The sequence below is a fragment of the Dromiciops gliroides genome, chromosome 3 (assembly GCF_019393635.1).
Source record: "Dromiciops gliroides isolate mDroGli1 chromosome 3, mDroGli1.pri, whole genome shotgun sequence".
NCBI lineage: Eukaryota > Metazoa > Chordata > Mammalia > Microbiotheria > Microbiotheriidae > Dromiciops > Dromiciops gliroides.
The window spans coordinates 77145661-77172847 of record NC_057863.1 but is presented as its reverse complement, the minus strand read 5'-3'; the positions used below and the strand labels follow the sequence as shown (position 1 = coordinate 77172847).

General features: G+C 34.7%; 2 protein-coding genes and 1 non-coding gene across 5 annotated transcripts in view; 2 read left to right on the top strand and 1 right to left on the bottom strand.

Annotated features, from left to right (window-relative positions):
* Positions 1 to 27187, bottom strand: part of ERBB4 (erb-b2 receptor tyrosine kinase 4) — a 1387693-nt gene that overhangs the window by 521448 nt on the left and 839058 nt on the right. The gene's annotated exons all lie outside the window — the stretch shown is intronic.
* On the top strand, positions 9855 to 10052 carry LOC122746827 (60S ribosomal protein L39-like). The gene has a single exon (XM_043992849.1). The coding sequence runs from the start codon at positions 9897 to 9899 to the stop codon at positions 10050 to 10052; it is 156 nt and encodes a 51-aa protein (XP_043848784.1). The 5' UTR covers positions 9855 to 9896.
* LOC122752059 lies at positions 26384 to 26490 on the top strand. The gene has a single exon (XR_006355863.1). It is a non-coding gene; the product is annotated as a U6 spliceosomal RNA (small nuclear RNA).

Below are 27187 nucleotides of genomic sequence, written 5' to 3'. Positions count from 1 at the left end.
AATCAAGGAAGCTTCTACTAATTCCAGGGCATCCCCAAATGCTAAGCAAATTGATTTGTATGTGCCATGGCTTAGCAACAAATAAATTCATTATTTTGGATGTTGCTTATATTCCTATTGTGAAGGCTAATTTATTCAAGTGAAAAGTTTTGCCATCATGAATTAATTAATGTATAGTGGGTTATCTAAGTCCAAACTGCATATCTCTGCTAAGGTAGGTAGTTATTTAGGAAAATCATGAACTGCAATACCTTTGAGAAATTGTGGTGCAAACTCTAGTCTTCCTGACTCCAGGACTAAGCGCTATCTACTTATCTACTGCCCCATTGGTTATCTCTGTTCACTAAGAATTGGGCACATTTATTCAATTAATGAAAATAATTTTTTATTCAATAAGAGCAGAGATGCCTCATCTGTTTTTTTAATTGTAGACACATCTTAATTGTCTTCTATATTAATTGCACTGCACATGTTTCCAAAAACAGTAGCAGACATGTAGAGAGTTGCCTGTATTATCACTAATGGCATGCCCCTATATTTCATCCCAAAGAGAATTCCAATTAAAAATTGTCTAAAATTGGCAAAATTGAATTAAAGATAACCTTTTCACTTATAGATATTTTTCTTGATAAATTTATTTCAGCCCAAAATTTGATTTTTCAATCTGAATTACCCTAAAATATGAAGTTTTCTAAGTTTTTGGAAGAAGAACCTGTTTCTCTTTTTAGGGTCTGATCATTTTCAGTTGAAGAGAATTAGCTGTTCACATGGATCACTTGTGAAAAACCAAGGAGATTCAAATATATCAACACTTGCCACTAAAATTACCACTTTCTATAATGACATTTCTCTCTAATTCTCACTTTCCACAAAGTGTTTCAGATACATATTGACTCATTTTAAACAACCACATTTGATTGGAAATGCTATTAGTTGTGAAGGGGGTGGTAGGGCAGAACAGAAAAAAGGACTGGTAAAATCTATATTGCACCATGTGAATAATCAAAGTTTTCCCAAATCATTGGCTCCTAATATAGGACTGACATATTCCCACTGTTCAGTCTGTGAGTCTGATGCAAGTCATTAGTAACTCTGCAGTGCTGTGGAAAGTGATTTGTATACTGCCAATTGTAGGAGACTGACATTTATAAAAATGAGCAAATACCTATTGCCTAATAAAGCTTGGCAGGAAAAATGCCCTAAAAGATCGTTGTGCTTCTAATCAAAGGCACTGGATGGAAGTAGAGGAAATTAAAAAACTCTTTCCTTAGGCATTCTGATGCTACTTTTATGCTTTTGTTATTCAGTTCAGCTTAGTTCTACTCTCACTTTTAATGGTTTTGGAAGTTTTGACTTGCATAGAAATTATACTCAATGTACTTTAAAGTTATTTTACTTTCCAAATAGCACATTCATAGAAAAGTATAAATATCACACATATATAAATACAATACAGCTCATGCCCCCATTGTTGCCAACTACCCAACCTGTGCTTTGTTAATTTATTTGGTAATGTTATTTGATGCACATACAGGCAAACTAATGTCTCCATTAGTGCTTAAAGCATCTTTATGGACTTCAGAGCATACCCATTAGGCATCATGGTACAGTAGGAGAAACCCTGAATTTGGAGCCAGAAGACCTGTCTTAAAATTGTAGCTCTACCACTTGCTGCCTGTGTACCTTAGGGGGAAAAATTATTCTCTCATAGCCTCAGTTTCCTCAACTATAAGATGACTAGGCTAGATTACATTATGTCTAGGGTATTTTTCCTGCTCTATTTTTTTAATCTGGTCAACTTTCATGTTTATAAACTTGCCATTTTGAATACTTATAAATCTGGCTAGTTATTAGCAACCAAATAAAATTATTAATAGGGGTAATTGAAGTATTATGACAGTTTGCAGTACTCTTTACTTCTAATCTCTGATAAAATGAGTCAGTGGTTTCTAATTTCCCTAGTCTTTTCTGGCAAATGTATTTATTGTTCCTATATTTCCTTCTTTATTATATCTAAGGTTTATAAGTAAAACAACCATGAAGGTTCATGAATCACAAAACCATACAAAAGGCGCATAAGAAAACATCATGATGCAGATAATTTTCTGAAAATTGTTTAAATCTCAGGCGAGGCCTGACCTCACCCTCTTCCTATCGCACCCTCCTAAAAGGATTAAACATCACAACATTTTTTTTTTCTGGTGAAAAATTTCCATCTGGTGTCATTCTTATATATATATATGACTGTCAACAATTATAAGGCAAAAGTTCCTTCTTTTTTGGTATTCTAGTGCCCTCAAATCTGTAGTTTTGCCTAGGCTAAAATCAGGTGCTGTGTCTTCAATGAAATCATACCTAAGCTGACAACCTCTCATGTACATGGTCATTTCTACTTTAAATCCCTCTTTAGAATTCATCTGAATTTCCCTTTTTCCGCACTTATCTCACTCCCTCTTGTATCATTGGTACTTATGAATATCTCTCCTTCACATTACAATTGTAACTTCAGTGTTTGTCTTTGAATTCTTTGTGCTCAACACTAGTAGGTGCTTAATAAATGCTTATTGCTTGATTTATTCACAAATAGTTGATAGTTTCTTTGATATGAACTGGTGCTTTCACCGGGGTAGGGAATTTCCTGATGTGAAAACCTCTTCCCGCAAAGCAGATCAGCCACATGTCTGCAACTTACAGTGTTAATAGAACTTCCTCAGCAATGAGAGGTTATTTGCTCAAGGTCACACGCTCAGAGGCAAATCTGGGCTATGTCAGAGGCGATATTTGAACTTTGCTCTTCTTCCATTGCATACTTTCATCCAATACACTGTGCTGCCCCTCAATGGTAAATTAATGAAAATGTTTGAATAAACATGCCCACGCAGGTTTATATGCATGCACGTACACATCATTCTTACATGTCTGCATTCATGTCTGCATGCATGAATGGATGATCTGGCCTACAAAGGTGAAAGCATAAGAAAATTTGCATGTATGTGTGATGCTGTTTTGGTACAATTACATTTACTATAACACTTTGTAGCCTGCTGCAGTCTGTTATATATTCCCTAATATGCCTGGCCGAGAAATCATTATAAATTCAATCTACTCTAAATGGAAAGCTGTATTTGCCAGCATGGATTCACGGATAAGCGATACCCAAGATTACTCTTAATTACTGGCCACTTATTTAAAGAAGTTGAGAACTGTACCACTCAGGTAGAGCTGTAGGGAACTTGTTCTGGCTTATCTAGCTTTTGGCCTGAGTGGCATAAGCCTTACTTTCTACAAGGTAAAGATTGCTATTTTAATTTACGGGCATTTTTATTTTACTTTTATCAAAGGGAATGAATAATATTCAGGATCTGAGCATATGCAAGTAACTTTTTAATCTTTCTATATGTTCCTGAATTGTCAATTAATCTTGGAAATGAAAAGAAAAATAATTGAAAATCTTTTATTCTTATGAAATTATCATTTACTAGATTAACTGCTTTTCAATTATGGCATTGTTTAGATTTCTTTCTGTTAAATATAATTCAGCTTGTCCACCTGTACAAAAAAAAAATAATCATCCCTGGGGCCTCTTCCCCTAGCTCTTCTAGTTCTAGCCATATCACTCACTGTAACAGCTGAGATTAATGCTGCTTTTCAACCAACTTTAAGCAAGAATATTCAGATGCTTTAGCAGCTGCCCAGCTTCTTAAGAACTCACTAATCCTTTAATCTCCAGACACTTTTTTTTCATAAAAGATTCACAAGCAAAACAAATGCAATATGGATCAAAAAATTTAATCAGAATGCTTAAAATGCAATTACATTCATCAGGGTGTTCTGTTAGGCTGGGTATTAAATCTGGGCTTTATTCAATATCCTCCTTTTATTATAAAGCAATATTTTTCCACTCTGTAAACCATCTGATCCCTAGGCTAATGTCCTCTTCGCCTAAATATTAAAAAATGAGAAAGAGAGAGAAAGCACACGCTATTAAAAAAAAAACGAGTTGAAGAAAAACTTCAATGGGAATACAAGAAAGTTCAAATAAGCCACTGCTTGAAACCTTTGAGGATAATTGACTGGGTAATTTTTAGCACCTGGGATTCCATAGTTATGAGCTAAAATAGTAACTGCAAGATCTCTCGTCTTCCTTGAAATGACAAACAAATGTCTATTTGATCTCACCCCTTCAAGAGAAAATTTCTCCAATTTGAATCTGAAATAAACTGTCTATTGTTCCACATGTCATATTTGCAAAGTTCAAACAGAAGAACACTGGCTTCTTCATGCAGAAAGAGGAGTCCTACAAGTCAAAAATTCATCATGATTATACCTCTCCAATTCTCTATTTCACATCTAATATCATTGAAGTGTAACAATAGCTTTGATATACAGTACTGTCCACCATCGTTTGATTTGAAACAGCTGATTGCCTTTTTAAGTCTGTACAGTAGCTATTATACTTTCCGTAGGAGTTTTGTAAGATATATGAGAGTTAAATAAAGCAAAGACAGAAGTACAGTGATTTCTTTCAGTAAATGTTATACATATGTTAAAGGGGAAAAAATCGCTAAATGCACAAACACTTTTAGGGTTCTTGTTATTACGATTTTCAATAATTAATTAATAATTTGTTTTTCATTTGAAAAATGACAAACCAATTTTTGCTCCCAAAATCTTCCCCCACCATTATGACCCTTTATTTGATTCTAATCTAACTTTTACAGTTTGGAGCAATAAGGATAGGGATGGTTATATAATGACAAAATTGTATATCAAATCAATACCCCAAAGACTCTTAAGATGAAAATAAAATTTGATTTCTTCATCTGAAAACTGCCTGTTCATATCCTTTGACCATTTTTCAATTGGGGAATGACTTGCATTGCTATAAATTCTATTTTGTTCCCTATATATTTTAGAAATGAGGCCTTTATCAGAAAAATTGTTTCCCAGCTTTCTGCCTCCCTTCTAATTTTGACTGCATTGCTTCTGTTTGTACATAAACCTTTTTAATTTAATGTAATCAAAATAATCCATTTTGCATTTCATAATGTTCTCTATCTCCTGTTTGGTCATTAATTATTCACCTCTCCATAGATCTGAGAGGTAAACTATTCCTTCCTCTACTAATTTACTTATAGTATCACCTTTTATGTCTAAATCATGTACCCATTTTGACCTTATATTAACATATGGTGTAAGATGTTGGTCTATGCCTAATTTCTGCCATACTATCTTCTAGTTTTCCCAGCAGTTTTTTGTCAAATACTGAGTTCCTATCCCAGAAGCTGAAGTCTTTGGGTTTATCAAATAGTAGATTACTATAGTCATTTACTACTGTGTCTCCTGTGCCTAACCTATTCCATTGGTCCACCACTTTATTTCTTAACCAGTACCAAATCATTTTGATGACTTCCCCTTTATAGTATAGCTTCAGATTTGGTATGGCTAGACTACCTTCCTGAGCATTCTTTATTAGTTCCCTTGATATTCTTGACCTTTTGTTCTTCCAGATGAATTTTGTTATTATTTTTTTCTAGCTCCATATGAAAAAATTCTCTAAATCACTATTGATTAGAGAAATGCTAATTAAAATAACTCTGAGGTACCACCTCAAACCTATCATATTGGTTAATATAACAAGAAAGGAAAATAATAAATGTTTGAGAAGCTGTGGAAAAATTGTAACACTAATGCATTGTTGGTGGAGTTTTGAACTTATCCAACCATTCTGGAGAGCAATTTGGAACTATGCTCAAAGGGCCATAAAACTGTGCATATGCCCTTTGATGCAGCAATACCACTATTAGGTCTTTATCCTAAATAGATCATAAAAAAGTGAAAAGGACCCACATGTACAAAAATACTTATAGCTACTCTTTTTGTGGTGGCAAAGAATTGGAAATTGAGGGGGTGCCCATCAATTGGGGAAAGGCTAAACAAGTTGTGGTATTATGGATATAATGGAATAATATTCTGCTCTAAGAAACAATGAGCAGGCAGATTTCAGAGAAACATGGAAGGACTTACATGAACTGATACTGAGTGAGATGAGCAGAACCAGGAGAACATTGTACATAGTATCAACAACACTGTGTGATGATCAACTGTAACAGACTTAACTCTTCTCAGTAATACAATAATCCAAGATAATTCCAAAGAACTCATGATGGAAAAAAAAACTGTGGAATCTAGATGTGGATTGAAACATACTGTTTCTACTTTTTTTCTTTGTTTTTTGATATTTATCCCTTTTGTTCTAATTCTTCTTTCACAATATGACTAATGCAGAAATATGTTTAATATGATTGTACATATATAACCTATATCAGATTGCTTGCTGTCCTAGGGAGGGGGGAGGGAAGGGAGAAAGGGAGAAAAATTTGGAACTAGAAATCTTACAAAAACAAATGTGGAAAACTATCTCTACATGTAACTGGAAAATAATAAAATACTTTTATGATTAAAAAAGATGAAAATAAATGAATATATAATTAATCCATTTGCCTTACCTTCTTGCCCACCATATTCCTATGAGAAAACAAAAGAATCCTTCAAAGGGATGAGAAGCAAGACCTTGTGGAGTTCATAGGAACATACCTCTGGAGTAGGAATTGTAGACGTCATCCATTACATTTATAGATAAGGAAATTGAGGCTGAGAGAATTTAAAGACTTGTCCTGGACATATGGATAAGAAGTAGCAGAGCTAAGATTTGAACTCAGGTCTTCTGATTGCATACCTAGAACTCTTTCCAACAACTTCAGCCAAAAGATGGGGTCGTAAAAACCTCAAATAACAATTAATTCTTCATATTACATTGCCTCCCAAGAGACCAGTTGAAGAAAGAACTGTATATTGCCCAAAGCGTATTCCAATGCATAGGACGGGGAGAATCCTATTCCTTGGCAGAATCACCATTTTCGTACCTAGACCTGTTGGCTGCAGGCCTTTTAAAGAAGATGCTTCACATGCTAGTTCTTGATGATGGCTATTTTTATTTTAGATCAAACTCAAGAGTAAAAATGCTAAGGGCATGAGCTCTGTCTGAAATAATTTTATCTCAGATGATAGAAAATATAAAATTTTGTGTCACCGGGTCCTACAGAAGAGAATCTGGGGAAAAGAGAGATAATTTCATGGAAGTGACTGAACCCTATATAGTAATCTAGTCCTTCCCACTGGGCCTAGGTTAGAGATATGACGGAGAATAAGACCAATACAGGGATATAAAATGGAAATCTATCAAAGAGAAAGAGTACCTTGTCTTGAAAACTTTACTAACAGACACTGAGCTAAGCCTGACATTTGTCACACTTCAGTCCTTGTAGTACATCAATTTACCACCAGAGAAGTGATGAGCATGTCACTGAGTCAACTACACATAAAATGATTTTTCTCAGCAGGCTGTGGTTCTACCTTTCTGCCTATACTAATGATCCTCACACCACCAACCTCTTAATTCTCCCCTTAATCTTGAAACTATGGAAGAATGTCTTCTCTATGTCAGTGATTTATTAACACAATTCTCCACAAATATGGAAGACATTCCTCCCTTTTCCTTGGGAATCTCCTGAACGGATGAATATATCACAAATCTCTTGTCTTAATTTACTCTTTCAGAATAATTTATGCTCTTACCAGGCTTGGTTTACTATCTTGAAGTACATTAACTTACACTTCAATGAAAAAGATTAAAACAATTTTAATAAAGCAATGGAAACTATGAGCTGTAAGTTTGCTAGAATGAATGATTTCTTCATACTGATTTCAATTAATAATTGTTCTAATTTTTCTCTGTTTGTAACTCACATCCCCAAGATCAATATTCTGTTCCAAAAGACTCATCACACTATCAGAACCACATGATGGCATCTTATCTTTTAATATATGTGTGTGTGTATGTATTGCAGTCATTTAAAACCTTAAGTGCAATTATTTTGACATATGAAACAATCTAACACATAGTAATTGAACATTCCTTTTATAAAATGATGTTTTGCTTTAGTCCTCAATATATTAAGGTATCTTCACCAAGGTCTTTTAAAAAGTGATAGAATACCACTTTGACTAGAAAGCCTTTAAACAAATGTCAGTGAACAAAAATTTCTTAAAAGTGTCACTGAAGTGCTATATGCCAAGGTATAGCAAAACAAGGTAGAAAATACTGCATTTCAAGAGCAAACATATTATATTGGTTTTAGTTATGGCTAAAGAAAAAACATAAATGCCACAATAAAATCTAGTTTCTTAGCCTCTTCAAATTATTCAACATTTGCCTATATCTATAGCTTTAAATTCAATTGATTCATTAATAAATAGGTTAACCAGAACTGTGATTTCAACAACACAGGGAGCTCTTGGTTAGGATTTTCCTCTACCAATGCAGACTGGCACTTTCCATATAATTAGTATTCTTAAAGGGTTTCCTGGAATAGAGGCAGGATGTTGGGAAATGGGGATGGGTTAAGTGATTTGTCTAGGGTCACGCTGCTGGGATGTGGCAAAGGTGGGGTTTCATACCAGGTCTGCTTTACTCCCAGTTCATTTGGTTACCTTCTATTCCATCTTGTCCAAATTTTCGGAAATGATCTCTAACTTTTCATGCAACTAAATAGCATTCTGCTTTCTTGGTGCAAGACATATAACCCTGGTAGAGCCTCAAATAGGTTCTGAAATTCTCTATGAGGCTGAATGACAACTGAAAGTGAGAACCATATATCTGTTTGCCACTGGCCTGGAGAACTGTCCACTCATCATTTAGATAATTGCAAAATACAGATATTGAATCCATCTCAACATGACCTTGAGAACACCATGTGATGATCAAACGTTTTGAGAGACATAGTTTCTGGGCAACTTAATCATTTTATTAATAAGGTAAGCAAGTTATTAATAAAAAGATGGTCACTGGCTGTCACTCTAAGACCAAAAACCATCATGGGGGTGGGGCACAGACCTTATTTACTCTTGAAATAGTAGGTGGTCAGTGGGGCCCAAAACTGACCCACCACACAGAGAGAGATTATCTCCAGCCTTGGGTTATCAATTCAAAGAATGTCCTCCTCTTCAATAGAGGAGCCTCTGAGTGATTCTCCCCTCACCCCCAGAAAATTTTAGATAATTAAATAAAAGGATCTGCCTCCACCCAAGCTTGAATAAAACACAAAAGGATTCTCCACCTTAGATTCCTTGCAAGTTTGGTGTCTGAACAAGATGAAGAGATTCAATGCAATCATATTATGAAGGAGAAACTAGATGTCTAAAGGTCAGGGCTTTGAAAGAAATGGGAAGCACTGAATTTCCCCAAGATATTGGTTATTAATAACCATTTCTCACAACCAGTGCCCACAAACAGCCCATTTCCTTCCTAATTCAATCCCTACTTATATTTCTTAAGTAGCTATGTATTTGGGACACAATGCTGTATGCCAATACAGAGTGCCATATTCATTTGATTTCTGTTACATCAAGAGAATTATTTACTTTATTCAATAAATGTTTACTGGACTGTAATTATATGAATGGCTATCATAAGTATCAATGAAAATTTCTTTGAAACGAAAGGACTTCAAGTTTAGTAAGGAGGTTTGAACTGAGTAGAGTATTAAAAGAAGGGATTTGTCAGGCAGATAGAGAGGTTTGGAGCAGAGGAAAAGAGACTACTGTACCATGGATGGTAATAATGGTATTAGAAAAGGTACCGGGTTAAGAAAGCAAGTTATGGAGTGCGTCACTGCATGGCTAACTTTCGGTGGTTTATCCGGTCCTTTCTTTTCCTGGTCTTCCTGTGAACGGTCGTAGGCGACGCTGGGCTGCTTTCTGCCGTAAGACTCGGAATTTACTGCCACTGGAACCTCGGTTGTGCTATTTTCTGGCTGCCCTGCTGAGACCTCACCATGTCTTCCCACAAGACCTTCAGAATCAAGAGGTTCCTCGCAAAGAAGCAGAAGCAAAATCTCCCAATTTCTCAGTGGATTCGCATGAAAACTGGCAATAAGATCAGGGACAACTCCAAGAGGAGACACTGGAGAAGAACCAAGCTGGGCTTATAAAGAACTGCCACCATGGTAGCTTAGATTTACTCTATATCAAGTCCAAAACACCTTACAATACCAGCCTGATTTTGGAAATTCCAAAAGGGCAGACAAAAAATCTTACTCAGAAAAAAAAAAAAGAAAGCAAGTTATGATTAAGTAACTACAAGAAGTAGAGATAAGGTTAAGAATGGGATGGGTATGTGTGTATATATATATATATATATATATATGTATGTATGTATGTATGTATGCACATGCACACACATATATATGCATATATACACTACTACCCCACCCCCAATTATACACCATATATGTATTGCAGAGAACAAGTTTAGAACATAAGCAAAGATATCTGTATCAAATTTTTGTTGGTTGCAAAAAAAATGCAAAGATTTTTGTAGTAACAAAGATCAGGGAAGTAAACAGAGTGCCCATCAAATGAGGAATTTATGAACAATTAATGAACATTATGGTATAAAAATGTAATGGGATATTATTGCACCGTAAGAAAAGATGAATATAAAGACTCTACAGACACTTGAGAAGAATGATATGAGCTGTTGCAAGGTGAAGTTAACAGAACCGGAAAACCAATTTGTACAATGACCCTGATAATGTAAAAGAAAATAACATTGGAAGACATTAGAACTCTGATGAATATAGTTAGTACCTTACTGTGACTTCAAAAGATTAATAGTGAAAAATGCTTCCTGCTTCTTGATATATGGGTAGTGGACTAGAAATATGGAATGAGGTATACATTTTTTTAGAAATGGCCAACATCTCGATTTGTTTTGATAGACTATAAACTATTTTTCAAGTTTCCTCTGTGTGTGTGTGTGTGTGTGTGAGAGAGAGAGAGAGAGAGAGAGAATGAGGGAGAGACAGAGACAAAGAGAGAAAGAAACAGTGTGAGAGACACACACACTGAGGTGACATATATATAAAACCCAAAAGTGAAATAAAAGAGATCAACAAAATACTTAAGAAAAGAAACAGGATTGAGACACATCTTAAGCAGCATATTATTCAGAAGTTTAATATTTTATTAGTGTCCTGATAGAAATAATACCATGATTGAAACCGACCATTTTATTTTGTGAAATTCTTAGATGATACCTGGAAAAACACCAGTCATTTAGTAAAATAAACGAAAACAAAGACTTTTTGTTGGGCATTGACAGTGTGGGAATTTTCCCCTGCTTTAACTATGCTTATTACAAAGGTCTGATTTTTCTTTTTTTTTAATGTGAGAGAGGGAGAAAAAAAAAACTTTTTATTTTTTAATTTGAAAGTTAAAGTAGCATAAGCCAGCTCACCAAATTTCAGTGAACTCTCAGACTAACTGTGTGTTTTACCACCACTAGAATCACTACATCCAACACTCTTTGCTGGCCACCAGTTTATTCAAATGGAGATGCTGCTTTTTGTCAACCTAAACTAGAGCCGTATTCCTGCTAAATATCCTTTCCATGGGATGGGTAGTAAACATTTTTTTTCCTGTACTGTTAAGTCATCTACAAGTATCTCATTTTATTTAATCTTGATACTGAAGTTCAAGATTAGATCAAATCAGAACCAGCCTACTATATATGTGGATCATTTTCTTATCAAAAATATAATTTTCATGGCCTGAATTAGTGTGTTTATCACAAATCCAGCAAAAAAGTATGCTATGTTATAAGAGAAAGAGAATACAACAAAAGGGGGAAATGAAAGATTTTCACAAGGAAAAACTCATGCATAGTAAAATGTAGCATCGTAACTAGAAAAAAACATAAGTTAAAAAAGACTAACACAATGAAAAATATTATGAGGTAAATGAAATTGAGGAGAAATCTTCAGAAGAACAATAATATTTCTTTTTGTTTGTTTTTGTTTTGTTTGGCTGGTTTTTGTTTTGTTTTGTTTTGTTTTTTTGTGGGGCAATGAGGGTTAAGTGACTTGCCCAGGGTCACACAGCTAGTAAGTGTCAAGTGTCTGAGGCTGGATTTGAACTCAGGTCCTCCTGAATCCAGGGCCAATGCTTTATCCACTGCACCCCCTTTCTGCCCCCAATAATATTTCATTGCTTACAAGACCCCAAGAAATGAGAATGTAGCTACCATAAGAACAAGGTACATGAACTCATTAAAAGAACTAAAGGGAGAGATAAAAGTTTTGCTATGGAAACTCCATGGAAAAATGAAACTAGTTTATGTAGCATGAAAAATCATGGTAATGGTTCATTGTTTATATGCTTCCAGGAGGAAAGGACTACTTTCCCTTAGAAGTTCCAACTCCTTTTAAGACAAGTAAAGGAACAGAGTTCTCAGGCAGAAGTATCCTAGAGGAAGGAGATAGAAGGGCATTAAATGACAACATTTCTTGAAATTGGTAAGGCACAAGGAATGACTGGTAAGACAAAGAGGAGGCAGAACGGCAGGTAGGGGCTGAGGAAGAAAGAACATCATGAATGATACTCAACACAGCTAAGCAAGGAGACTGGGAAAATATATCAGTAAAAGTAGGATGAAAAGATTTGGGTTTGGCAAGAAGCCAGGGAGTGAGACTGCCTCCTGTGCTTGGGTAAGTAAAACAAGCAACATTGACCTAGAGCTGATTTTTTTTTTAAAGTAAAATCCAGGGGGCAGCTAGGTGGTGAAGTGGATAGAGCACCGGCCCTAGAGTCAGGAGTACCTGAGTTCAAATCTGACCTCAGACACATAACACTTACTAGCTGTGTGACCCTGGGCAAGTCACTTAACCCCAATTGCCTCACTAAAAAAATAAAATAAAATAAAATAAAATAAAAAATAAAAGTAAAATCCAATGATTTGAAGCTAGGCTGTGGTGGGAGGTGGAGAAAAGGATCAAATGGAGATGCAGTGCTTCAAGCAAAGTAGGAGGCAAGGCATCTATCTACTGCTCATTTTTTTTTTAATGAAAAAGTTATTTTAACAGATGTAGCAGCTAAGTGGTGTAGTAAATAGAGTCCTGGGCTTGAAGTCAAGAAGGCTCAGAAGTTCAAATCTGACCTCAGACACTTACTAGCTATGTGACCCTAGGCATATCCTGTTTACCTCAATTTCCTTATCTGTAAAATGAGCTGGAGAAGGAAACAGAAAAGCACTTCAGTATCTTTGACAAGAAAACCCCAAATGGGGGTATGAAGAGTTGTATACAACAGAATAACAATTGCAATGGGATTTAATGGTTAAGAACAACAACAAAAAAGATAGGAACAGCCTTAAAAAATAAGGGTTCACATATGAGTAAAATGAAGGACTAGAGTAGAATTTTGTTATGTTTTTCCTTAATTCAAAGAAAACCGATGTGGTAATGATGATTATGGATAACATAGATACCAATAGGGTAAGCGTGCTTTAGGAACCACGAAACATGAAACAATATCAATATTATAATTGTATGCAACTTGTCTAATACTGAAGTACTTAAAGGAAAAGCCAACTCGTTTAATTCAGGACCCCCCCCATTCAGACCTCAATAGATTCCTCTTAATTTAATTATTACCTATATGCTGAGTGAATCTCAAATCTACCTACTGTCCTATTCTAAGCACTCTGTTGACTTCCAATCTTGCATCTCAAGCTGCCTTTTAGACATTTTGAATTTGATGTCCAGCTGAAACTCAATATGTTCAAAACAGGATTCTTTATATTTTCCCCTAAACTCTCCCCCTCTTCTACCGTTCTTATTACTTTAAAGTACAACACCATCCTTCTAGTCCCTCAGGGTCAAAATCTATCAATCATGCGCTACTCTTCACTATCTTTCATCAGTGCCCCCCCCCACCCATATCTAAGATATTGCCAACACCTGTCAAATTTTACTACTGCTGCATAAGACCCTTTCTCTACTCTGACACTGCTACCACTCTGCTATAGTCTGTCATCACCTCACAGCTGAGTTATTGCAATAGCCAGTTGGTAGGTCAGCCTGTCTCAACTATCTCCCTACTAAGATCTATCCTCTATTCAGCCAGTCTCAGAGAAGGTTAGAGAGCTGACCTTAGTTGCATACCTATTATAAGAAATAGGATTCAAATCCAATTTTGATTCACTTTACCGTACTCTCACCTCCAAGAGATTTAAAACACACACACACACACACATTTAAAATCAAGGGTTTTTGTTTGTTTGTTTCTTTTGTTTTGTTTTTAAGTCAATGCCATTAGAATTAAAACAAAAGAGATGGGTTGGGAAAAACATTCAGAAATCCAAAATCTAATCAGAATTGTCACAAATCTATAAAATTAAGATCCATTATCCAACAGCCAAGTATATTTCAAAATAAAAGGATAAGGGGAGTTATTATAAAAGATCTAAAATATCCATAATTATTTGAAAAAATTCAAAATAATCTTAAATCAGAAAAATGGGAAATAAAACTCTGAAATGCAGACCCAATTAAATCAACAACAAAGATTGTAAAATATGAGGTACTTCTATAACAAAGGGAATAAGGGAAATGAAACCCAAGGGGGAAGTTCCTAGCCTATGTCACATCAACAAGCTTTTATAAAGTTCCTCTTATATATGCAAAGTGTGAAAAATACCTACTCCTGCCGCCCCCACCCTGCAAAAAAAGCAGGTTTCTCAGTATTTTGCTGTCTTGACAAGAGATCATTCACATCCTATAATGCACCCACAAAAAACCAAAAACAAACAAACAAAAACAATAAAAGGACATAAATGATAAGGCACAAAATTCAACAAATTGGTCTATTTGGGGTAAAACTGGAGGATAATTTAATCCCAATATAATTTCATTGAAGATCCATTCAATTGATACACTTCATAATCACTTAAAAATACTGTCCTTTATTGACATCTTTTTTTCTTAAATTATCATAATTATCTCAATTATCTCTCTTCTTCTCCCAGAGTCATCTCACATAACAATGTTTTTTGGTGATTATAATTTATCACAACTGATCAATACACTGAAAAAATAAAAATAACAAGTGTAACATCTAGTATCTTTGGACCTCTTACATCTACAGAGGGTTTAAGTGGGGGAGTGTCCTCTCATATCTCTTCTTTTGCTGCCTGCTTGATCTTTATAATCTGTTACATTCAGTTCTGATTATTTGGTGTGTAGTTGTTGCCATTTACATTGCTATGGTAACTGCTCATATTGTTTTCTTGGCTCAGCCAATCACCCTGCAACAGTTCATATAGATTCCCCCCCCCATCATTCTCTATATTCATTATACACATTTTTTTACATCACAGTAACATCCTATTATATTCATGTAATGCAATTTGTTTAACTCTTCTTCAATGGATGGACATCTACTTTGTTTCCAATACTTACCTGCTATAAAAAAATGGAGTATATGGGGACTTTCTTTTTATTAATGGCTTCCTTGGGTTATGTACTTAAGTAATGTAATTTCTGTTTCAATGGCTAATGGCATCTTAGTCACTCTTTGTAAAATTATAAATTGTTTTCCAAAGTGGTTGTACCATTTCACAATTAAACTAAATCCTTTAGTATACCTAATCTCTCAAAAATCAATTATTATCATTTGGGGAGGGTCATTTTTGATTATTTGTAGTGTGTGCAGCGCTTTTGATTTGTGTTTCTCTTAGTATTAATATTTTGTAGCATTTTTTCATGTGGTTGCAAATACTGTGCAATTCTTTAAAGAACTACTTTTTCATATCCTGTGGCCATATATCTTTTAGGAAATGGCATGTTTACATATATGATATCTACAAATACATAACTATATAATACATATGCACCCATACATACATGTAGCCTATGTATATATACATATATTGCATTATGTACATTGGGTAGCATATGTATATATACATATATTGCATTATGTACATATATTTACCTATATATGTATTGTATAGGTGTATATATGTATGTGTGTATATGTAGAGAGTTCATATATCTTAGTTTAAAAACCCTTATAGAAATTCAATAAAGATTTTTTTTCTTATCTGACTTCTTTTCTTCTTATTGTTAGGTAAATGAATTTTGTGCAGAAACTTTTCAGTTTCAACTAATTAAAGCCATCTATTTTATCTTTGGTAATTGCATCTATCTTTTGGTTAGTTTGAAATACATAGTTGTTAGAGGTGTATGGTCAGTTTTTCTTTTTTTCTTTTTCTTTTGTTTTTGTTTTTCTGTGGTGCAATAAGTGTTAAGTGCCTTGCCCAGGGTCACATAGCTAGGAACTATCAAGTGTAAGAAGCCAAATTTGAACTCAGGTCTTCCTGAATCTAGGGCTGGTGCTTTATCCACTGCACCACCTAGCTGCTCCTCTTCTGTTTTATTTGTAGTATTTTTATAGTATACTCTTTAATATTAGGTCACATAACCATTTAGAATTTATTGGGGAATGTGGCATAAGATGTTGGTCTAAAGCTCATTTCTGTCAGATGTTTTTTCAGTTTTCCCAGCAGTATTTATCAGATAAGGAGTTTTCCCGAACCCTTATGTAACCTATGTTTCCCACTTTATCAAACATTATTGGGTTCTATTGTTTCTGACATGTCCTTGTTCCACTGGTCTGTTTTTCTATTTTTAACCAATACAAGATGGATTTGGTGATTGCAGGTTTATATCCTTTGAGTCTAAAAGTGTTATTTCCCCTTCATCCCTACTTCTTTTAGTCATTTTCTTTGATATTCTAAAACTGTGGTCTTTTTCTCAAATGTATTGTTATTTTTTATTGCATTCAATAAAGAACAACCTTGATCATTTGATTATTTTAGCAATAAAAGTGAAAGTCATTTTGGGGTAGTGTTGTTTATTTTTATTATATTGGCATGCCCTTACCATGAGCACTGAATATTCATGCAGCTAGTTAAGTTGTTCTTTACTTCTTGAAGCAGCACTTAAAAACTGAATTTAAGCAAGATTTTCATGACGTTGGTTTCTTTTTGTTTTGTTTTGTTTTGCAGGCAATGGGGATTAAGTGACTTGCCCAGGGTCACACAGCTAGTAAGTGTCAAGTGTCTGAGGCCGGATTTGAACTCAGGTACTCCTGAATCCAGGCCGGTGCTTTAACCACTGTGCCATCTAGCTGCCCCATGATGTTGTTTTTTTTGTGTGTGTGTGTGACTCTGTTTCTACTGATGTTGATTTCCTAAGGGGGCAGCATCTTAAAGAGGCTAAGATTCATCCAAAACTTGGCTAATCTAGGTTCACTACCCTGGCTTTCTGTTGTGGTACAGGGAAACTTCCAAAGACCGTGGAGTCTTAACTTCCACAGCACCAAAAAAAGGGAGGAAGAATTGTGGTTCAGGTGTGGGTTTTGTAAACCTGTTTCCTTTCCTTGGGTCTTGCTAGCTCCATTTCACTGTCAGTAGCCCACGACGTCAGGGAAGGGTGCTGAGTAAGCTCAGGGTTAGCGAACATTTTTGAATCTTTTCAATTCTAAATGTCTTTGACCATAGAGACTACTGAAATTGCTTTATCTCTGGCCCATCATTTATTTCTCTTTTGGAGAGTTTAGAGAGGTTATGGGCACCAAAGAAAATATCCAGAGCTCCATCTTGTTGTTCTTGTGACCAGCAAGTACAAATTCATGAACTCATAAAAATAACATACCACACCTTGATATCATAAAATTTCAACCCTTTTGTCTATGATAGAATAGAAGTAGAAATCTCCTCATGGTTAATCTCTTCATGAAAGCTAAATATACTTTTTACATGAATGAAAACACAAAACATGAGAGGCTTATTGTCAAGCATCTGTTCATTATGCTTCCATCTAAAAAGAAAGATAAACAAGGAACTTATTCAAATATCAGGTTTGGACCAGGGCATGAAACACATTATTTTTCTTCTTGTTATAAGTAAAAATAGTTATAAGCTGTTGATACCCTTAAGCAACGAAAATAGTTTAAAGGAGAAAAATCAATCAAGATTTACTTTTCTCTTAAGTAAGCATCTGTTATTTCTATTCTTTCACTCGGGTTTCTCTCAGCCAAGGATCTACATTGAATATGCATTTTATGTCATATATACTCTCACAAGGATATCTTTAACCTGACTAGGCACCTTCCCCCCACCAATCTTTCCTCTCACTTTTCCTCAGCATGGCTGCTGAATTTTAATCAAAACATAAAAATGAGAAAGAACAAAGGGAATAACAGAAAATCCAGCTCAGAGCTGAGATAGGTGATGACCACTATATAAGCTTCAGCAGTTGCTAGAAGACAACTTAAAAGGATCTTGTCAAATAGATGAACTGAATAATTATAAGATACATTCAATGGACCTGAAATTGTTTCATTTGGGTCAAGTCTAGTTCCATGACAAAGATAAACATGAGTTGTTGTCTTGCCCATTACTACAAAGAGCCCTAAAGGCAGAATGCATATTTCATTAGCCACAAAAGGGGGACTTGTAAACTACAACATTTTTCAACTGTAGAGCAGTGATTTTTCCCCCCAGATGGAATAAATGTGCATGTGAGGATTAGCATTACAACATATCTTCTCAGTACTTGCATAAAAGCATAAACATAGGATCTTAAGAATCTATGAAAAATGGTATTCAAAGGTTGGTTTTTATCTGTGTCGCATATTTTGTTGTCTTTCTAATTTCATGGGCCAATAATATAGCCAAAGTAGCACAAGTACTTGATTATTTTCAGGCTCAAGAAGTATATACATGAAAGGTAAGGAAAAATGCTGGTCTCTATTTCCAGTTTCAACTTCTGTCCTCAAGGCTGGTTCTTTAATTAAGGCTCCAGAATCAATTAGAAATATTATTCTATGAAAGTATATTTTCTGTTTTAGTTCTTTAAGATAAAATGCAGATCCCAAGGAATTAAAATGCATAATAGAATTTCACTCACCAAAAAACAGAGTTGTTTGTTTAATCCAAAGCAAATTTATGAACCATCCTAGTTATGGATAAGTTACATAACTATTAATTCACTTTAGTAAGAACCAAAAACATAAAACAAAACAAAACATCCCACCAAAGCCTGAGGAATAAGTGACTAAACAGAATACATTCCATTCAGTGGTTTAATTTCCTTTTCACCAGTGAGGACAATATCCAATATTTTCTCTTAAAGCATTGTATAGAATGAGATCTAATTTAGATGCAACCGAGAAATGGATTTTCTATTGTAATACATATGATAAATATATGTTATGTCTATTTTAGATAGCATGTACAGACACTACCATTGAATACAGTAAAAGAATGCCACCTTCTACCTACTTCACAGATGTATTGCTGAAAATAATTAAATTCAATCCACAAAATTATAAATATTTTGCAGTTTACATGATAAAAATGAAAGGAATTATTATTGTATATGCCCTTTCTTTTCTACAATGGATGGTTGTCCACTTTTCCAATAAGAATCTTGGTTCATAAATTTATGGTGATGATTAAGCAAACAGAAAAGGCGTAATCTTTATATCCATTCATTTATATGTGTCGCCTTTCAAATGTATTTGAAAACATAATTTTGTCGTTTATATTTTCTATTTAATCTTTGAATGTCCCTATTTCACAGCATTTTTCTTTCTTCACTAGACCTTTTACTTCATTATCTTAAGGAGCTCCTCTGTCAATGCAATTCAACATCTGATCTGTAACTTAGAGTCTAAGAAGTTTTCTGGCAACACAGACATTAAGTGATTCACCATTTATTGGAATATATTTCTATTTAATCATTTACTTTCCATTTTTGTCTTTTTTTAAAAATAATACCTAGAAATTATTATAGAGATACAATACTAATCCTTAGAAGTATCAATTCTAATACTTAGAAATAATCATAGAGATATAGAGGCAGATAAGGAAGACAGTAGATAGAGCATTAGGCCTGGAGTTAGGATGTTTAATTGTGACTTTGTGCACTTACTAGTTGTATGACCCCGGACATGTCATTTTACCTGTTTGCCTCAGTTTCCCCAATGGTAAAATGGGAAAAATAAAAGGACTTATCTCATCAGGTTGTTAAGAGGATCAAACAAGAAAATATTTGCAAAAAGTACTTAACAAAGGACCTGGTCGTATGTGCTATATGAATACTTATCCCCTCTCTGCTCCTTCCCAACTAGACAGTGATACAAGTTTTCCTAATTTTCTGCTATTTTTCAAAGATGTCAGAGTTAGTACTTAAACCTAAGACTTACTGATTTTGAAAACAGATTTCTTTCTACCACCATGCTGCCTTTCAATGTTAAAATTATTATTATTTTTCTTTTTGGTGGGGCAATGAGGGCTAAGTGACTTGTCCAGGGCCACAAAGCTAGTAAGTGTTACGTGTTAAGTGTATGAGCTGGATTTGAACTCATGTGCTCCTGAATCCAAGGCAGATGCTTTATCCACTGTGTCACCTTGCTGCCCTGTTAAAATCATTTCGATACATTCCTTACTAAAAAATACAATATGATATTTTATGAGATAAACTCATATGTACATATTAAAATTATATTCAGTTATTTTTCTTGAGAAAAAATGTATATATTATAAATTTCTAGAAACTGAATTCACTTTTTTCATCTTGTAAAGGATTTCTGGGACAGTGTAAGGACTGACTGCTTTGGAACTCAATTGCCCTTGACCTCACATAGTATGAATGTGCATACACATGCATGTATATGTTAAGTGGACATGTAGAAAATAAAGATGCTGAAAATTAGGGATGACATTACCAAACATTATATACCCAAATGTTAGATTATATGTCACTTATTCACTATATATTAGATAGAATTACAAAGCATTCATGTGTAAAGGAAATGTAGCATTCATTCTTTTTTTTATTTGTATCAGAATAATAATACATTAGTAAATGATTTGAAACATATAATGTCAAATGGTATGTCAAACTAATGCTGTTAATGCAATGTACTTAGCTCCTTTCAAGAGTTTCACTTTTTCTGAAAAGTCAAATGCTTGGTTTGCTTGTGCCAAAGAATGCTTTGGCAGTAGTCCTAAAGATTTATCAAAAACCAATTTGGTTCTGTAATCTAGAAAGAGTCAAACCACAAACCAACTGTTACTCTGAGGAACAGCTATGTCAAAAGAACTCTTTCATAGCTAAAAAGAGAGTAAGAATGTGGATTTGTGGTGGTGGACAGAGATGGAGAAGCCTCTTTAGTGTCTTTCCCTGATGTTTTTGTCACTTGACTAATTCTATAGTTTTTAATTACCCCAATTATTTTCCCAGTTGGTTGGCTTGTTGCTGATTACTTCAGAGCTATTAAGTCTTCAATAGATGATAGAATCCAACTCTTCCTTCAAAAGCACAAAAGTCTGTGCTTATTTGTTGTCAGTATGTACCATGAAACTCATAAAGCAAGTTTATTCATGTCAAGTTTTAGATTAAAAACTGATTGTTCCTTTTATGTGCTAACAGAGTGGAAGCAAAATAAAGTCACCCCAATTATCATTATCTCTGTTTTTTACAGTGCATTGCCCATCCAAGAGAAATAATTAACTAGCCCTTCGAGTTTGCTAGTTCTTCACAAGTTTAAAAAGTCTGCAATTTTCTGCCTTTCTGCCACTTTGCTAGCACAATTAAAATTTACTGAAAACAAATATCATACATCTTATTTTCTCAACAGAAATCTCTGATATGACACGATGTGCTGAAGAGAGGACTCCAGAAAAAAAAAGAAGTTTAAAATAATTGTTTGCTTTTGGATATTAAAAAAAGCATGAACACATTAACATTAACATGATACTAAATCCACAATGAAATTTGTAATTTGGCATGCTAATATCTTCAGTCTAAAATTAAATAATTTCTAAACTAAATAATTGAAAAAGAATTAGGGACTGGTAAAAGTAAACACTGATGGAAAGCAAAAAAAAAAAAGGATATTTCTAAAGATACTGACATAAAAAAATTACTCTTGCTATTATCTCAGAAAAGCCAGTGCTTTAAAAAAATATTCATTGGCAGTATGAAGCATGGGGTACTTGCTCTTTGCCCACAAAATAACATCATAAGAATTAATCAGTTATGTACATCTATATTTCTCTAAATATTTAGACAATGGTCTGTATAAATTAAATAAATATTATGAAAATTATAAAATCTATATAAAATCTTACTATTTAGTTCAATATCATAAGTATTCCTTTTTCCTTTCCATTCTTCTTTTTCTTCTTCTTGAATAAACCTTTGATTTTATTGGTATAAGGAAGTCTTGGCCTCCTAATAAAACTTCCTCTATCAATGTGGATAAATTGACACCTATTCTGCATATTATAAGGTTTAGAGTGAACTGAGAATTTGATCAATTAAATGATTTGTTCAGGATCATGCAGAATGTGTCAAAAGCAGCATTTGAAATCAGTCATGTCTTCCTAACTCTGATTCCACCTCTATACTCATTATTGTCTAAATCTAATGCCAACTCCATACCCACTACTTTTTATTGCTGCTCATAGTCCTAGCCGGAACACTGCCACAAAAAGCTATGTGATACTGGGAAAATTATATAAGTTTTTAGGGATTTTGTTCTCATTTCTAGTAAATTTGAGGGTACTGGACAAAATGTTATCCAAAGTTCTTTTTTTTTTTTTTTTTTTGTGAAGCAATTCGGGTTAAGTGACTTGCCTGGGGTCACACAGCTAGTAAGTGTTAAGTGTCTGAGGCCGGATTTGAACTCAGGTCCTCCTGACTCCAGGGCCAGTGCTCTATCCACTGCGCCACCTAGCTGCCCCACAAAGTTCTTTTGAATACAAAACTTGTATGATTTTGTGAGTTTCAGTGATGGGCTAGGTAATAAGAAGCATAAGTATGCTTCATGTTCCAAAGAACTTATAATTTCCTCAACATCATTTGGTTTTTGATTTAATATGACTTGCCACAATGTGCTTTGGGGTATCAGTTAAAATTTACTATTCTACAAACTACACATGGCACACCCTGTCTTCATGCCAATACACAAATTATGCCCAATGACTGAAATGCCCTCCTGCCTTATTACATTCTTTTTAAATCCCTTCCTCTCTTCAAATCTTAGTTCTGCTACTGTTTCTTACAGGAGAATTTTGCTGAGTTCATTCTCTACTCCACGTTATTTCTGCCTTTTCCAAGTTCAAATTATGATGTATTTATTTGTGAATGTTTTGGTTTTTTATACATATATACACACATATCTACATATCTCATATATCTATAGATATATGTGTATATGTGTGTGTATATATGTAATACACACATATTTATATATACATATATATGTATATATATGTGTGTGTGTGTGTACATACACACACACACACACACACACACACACATTTATACCTAATAAATTGGAAGTTCTTTGATGGTTGGGTCAATTTTGTTTAATTGGTTCATGCATATTAAGTGCCTGATAAATGTTTAGCAAATTAAAATGAAAGGGAGTTAGAATGATTTTTTAAAAAAAAAAAGAATGATTTTTATCTGGAATAGGCAAGGATGACTTGGGGATGGGGGAGTGTAATTTGATCTGGGTCTTAAATGATACCGTCCTTTGGAGAATGACAAGAAATAAAGACATTCCAAGGAAGATGGAAAGATTTGAAAACTCTTCCTCCACACACACATTTCAATTCTCATTGCCAACACTCCAATTTAGGGCCTAATTATTTTTCACTTTCTCTTTTTTTTTTTTTGGTGGGGGAAGCTTTGGATGTTGGAGCTTTGACTTTATACTTCTGGACTGTAGTCTGGTCTGCAAGCAACCACAGGCCCACTTGCCCTTTAACCAGGAAACAGAATCCTGTTTCACTGTGACTCCAAACTCCAGCAAGCCTGAGCCCCCCCACCCCCACCCCCACCTGGACCACCGCCGACTGCTTCCTGGGTCTGGGTGTGGGCAAAACAACAGAGTCCTGCCTCATTGCCAGCAGAAACCCCTGTAATCTCCCCCAACCCCCAGCCAACTGTTCAACCCTCTCACCAGTCTGTGAGCTGAGTTCCAGAAGCAGCTACTGCTTACAGCTGATTCAAGGCTCCCAACACCTGTTTTTCTGGGGCAGCCTGCCTGGGGCTGAATCTCTTCTGGCATGACCATCTATGCTCCACTCTCAACCCAGTACAACAGACTTTTCCTGATGACCTTCTAAACCATCTTTGGCTGGAAAATGATCTCACCCCATCCTTTTGTGGGTTTTGCTGCTATAGGAATTATCTTATGGTATTATTTCAAGCTATTTGGAGGGATTTGGGGGAAGAGGTCCGGGAAGTCACTGCCTTTCCTCCACCATCTTGACTCTGCCAGGCTTGCCCATTCTTGTTCAACTTTCTATTTCTTCTTTCTATTAATTAAATCCTTTTCTAATCAGAATTCCAACCTATAGTATCCTTTCTTCAAAAACACTCTTCTACACAGTTGCCAAAGCTACTAAAGGCTGGTAACTCCAATTGTTATCCATAAGTTTTCTGTAACTACATATAGCAGTAATTATATTTAATTTACATTGGTACTCAAAGTCCTCCATGGTCTAAATCTAACCTGTATTTCATTTATTCAATATTAAATACACATTTATTAAGCATATATTTTTTTCAAGACATTGGAGAGTTGTTGAGGATATTAAGGTGTAACGTAGTCTTTGCCTCAAGAAATTTAAAATCACTTCAATTAGGATCAAGGACATACATAAGTTTAATAAAAGGGAAAAGTTGATAATTGCAAAGTAGACAGTAAAATTCTATGAGAAATATGAAAAGGGAAAAATATATTTTTGTTAGTGGGTAGTGGAGAAGTGAACAGGGAAGACTTCAACAGCATAATATTTGAGGTGAGCCTTTCAAGAAAGGGGGAAAAATCAGTAATTAGAGATCCCAGGGCTAGTTGTTTCCTGGTAAAATGTATGTGAAAGTGGTAGAGAAGAGAGAGAGTTAGATTACAATAGGTGAAGAAGTATTCAAGTTCATATGGAAGATAATGTTTAATAAGGGGATTCATTTGCAATAATTCTACAAAGCTTCATTTGAAATTGTATAGGGCAGTGAAAGAAAGCTAAAGCACACCAAAATATTATTAAAAGCAGAATGGTACTCAGCCAGTTTCGGACCTTGTATGTAACCAAAATCAATAGCCAAAGGTGAAAATTCAGCAACTGATATTTATGTTAGTGAGATTTAAAACAAAACAAAACAAAACATATTTTCAGACCTGTTCAATTTCTCTTCACATTGTACTCCAAATAAATTCTCTCTCTCTCATATATATATATATATATACATATATACATATGTGTGTATGTCTATGTGCATATGTATATCTTTATGTTATATTTTAGAGACAAAAGGATGGCATTTTGATTTATTTCTGAGATTCAACTCTTTATTCTGTAAGAAATCTGAATTGTTTGGTCATTGCTCCATATTGAGGCACACAAGTACTCAATGTAAGTTCTTTAAAGTAATATTCTGCATGCAGTAGGAGGTATCTGGTCAATTTCAACCCAATATTAGTGATGTAAAAATCAAACTAGACATAAATAAAAAAATAAGAACAAATCTATATTGTGCCTTTCTGCTCATTGGTTTTTGTTGCTGTCCATACCTGCCATCTTATAAAAGCATTCTGTTTTATTTGACAATGAAAGTAGCTCTTACATTTTAGAAAGATATCCATTATAAAATTATAGGAAACAGAACTCAAGTCATAAATTCTCTGGCCTAAAATAGTACAATCCTTTCATTTCACTTCACAGCACTCTGAAATCCCCACATTTGGCTTAAATGGCAGAAATAGGCCCCCAAACAACACAGTATTATGAGACTTCTGAAATGGCAAAATGCACTACACTACAATCTTGTGCATTTTTCATCAATCTTCTACTTATGTTGGCCAAGATAGAAGACACATGGGACTACAGACTCTGCTTGTTTGGTTGGTATGTTTATTATTTACTTTACTCTTTAGGGGCCTTTGACTCACTTTTATGAAAACAATGATCGATGGAGAAAATTGGCAAGTGTACCTGACAAACACATTTTCCCTCAGTGAAATTACCCCTTAATAATTCCCAAAGGCCTGAAAAACGATTTCCCTAAGTAGGATAACTTGTCCACATCAAGGAGAACACAGATTTATATGGCAATAAGTTCAGGGACTGGTAGAAAGAAGAGGCTTTTAAAAATACTTTGAATAATCTTTGATTGGGAAGAAATATAAATCAGAAGAAACTAATTAAGCAGAAATTCTATATTTCAAATCCTCCAGAATAGCTTATTTCTACATGTATATGTTAGATTTCCCTTTGTAGAATCTCTGACCAATAATACCCACTGCTTATTTAAATTTATATAGAAAGTATTTAAGTTATAGTTAAAAATGTTATTAAATACCTTTATGTGGAAATTATATATCAAAATCATGACAGGTGCTCGCTTTGGCAGCACATATACTAAAATTGGAACGATACAGAGAAGATTAGCATGGCCCCTGCACAAGGATGACACGCAAATTTGTGAAGCGTTCCATATTTAAAAAAAAAAATCATGACAGGATGGCTAGGTGGCACAGGAATAGAGTACCAGACCTGTAATCAATAAGACTTATCTTCATGAGTTCAAATCTAGCCTCAGATACTTACTAACTGTTTAACACTGGGCAAGTCGCTTAGTCCTCTTTGCCTCAGTTTCCTAATCTCTAAAATGAGCAGGAGAAGGAAATGGCAAATTATTTTACTATCTTTGCCAAGAATACCCCAAATGGGGTCGCAAAGAGTTGGATACAACTAAAACAAGTGAATGACATGATTTAGGGGCCGTGAAATCTGTGCTTATTAATGATTTTTGTTGTTGTTGTTATAGTTGTTTTTGTGGGGCAGTGGGGTTAAGTGACTTGCCCAGGGTCACACAGCTAGTAAGTGTCAAGTGTCTGAGGCTGGATTTGAACTCAGGTCCTCCTGAATCCAGGACCAGTGCTTTATCCACTGTGCTACCTAGCTGCCCCCTGATGATTTTTTTTTCTGAGACCCTCAGCCATTTTGATTTGGATGCTAACGGAGACCTCCACAGCCCTTCTCCCTATGGGGTATACATAAAAGTGATACTGGAGTAAGACTACTAAAGCTACTAATGCCACTAAGAGAAAGAAGACTTAGGAATGTTTCCAGAATTTACTGTAGCATGCACTTAGAAGTACCGTGGGTTTACTTGGGTAGCAGCTACCCCTATTCATA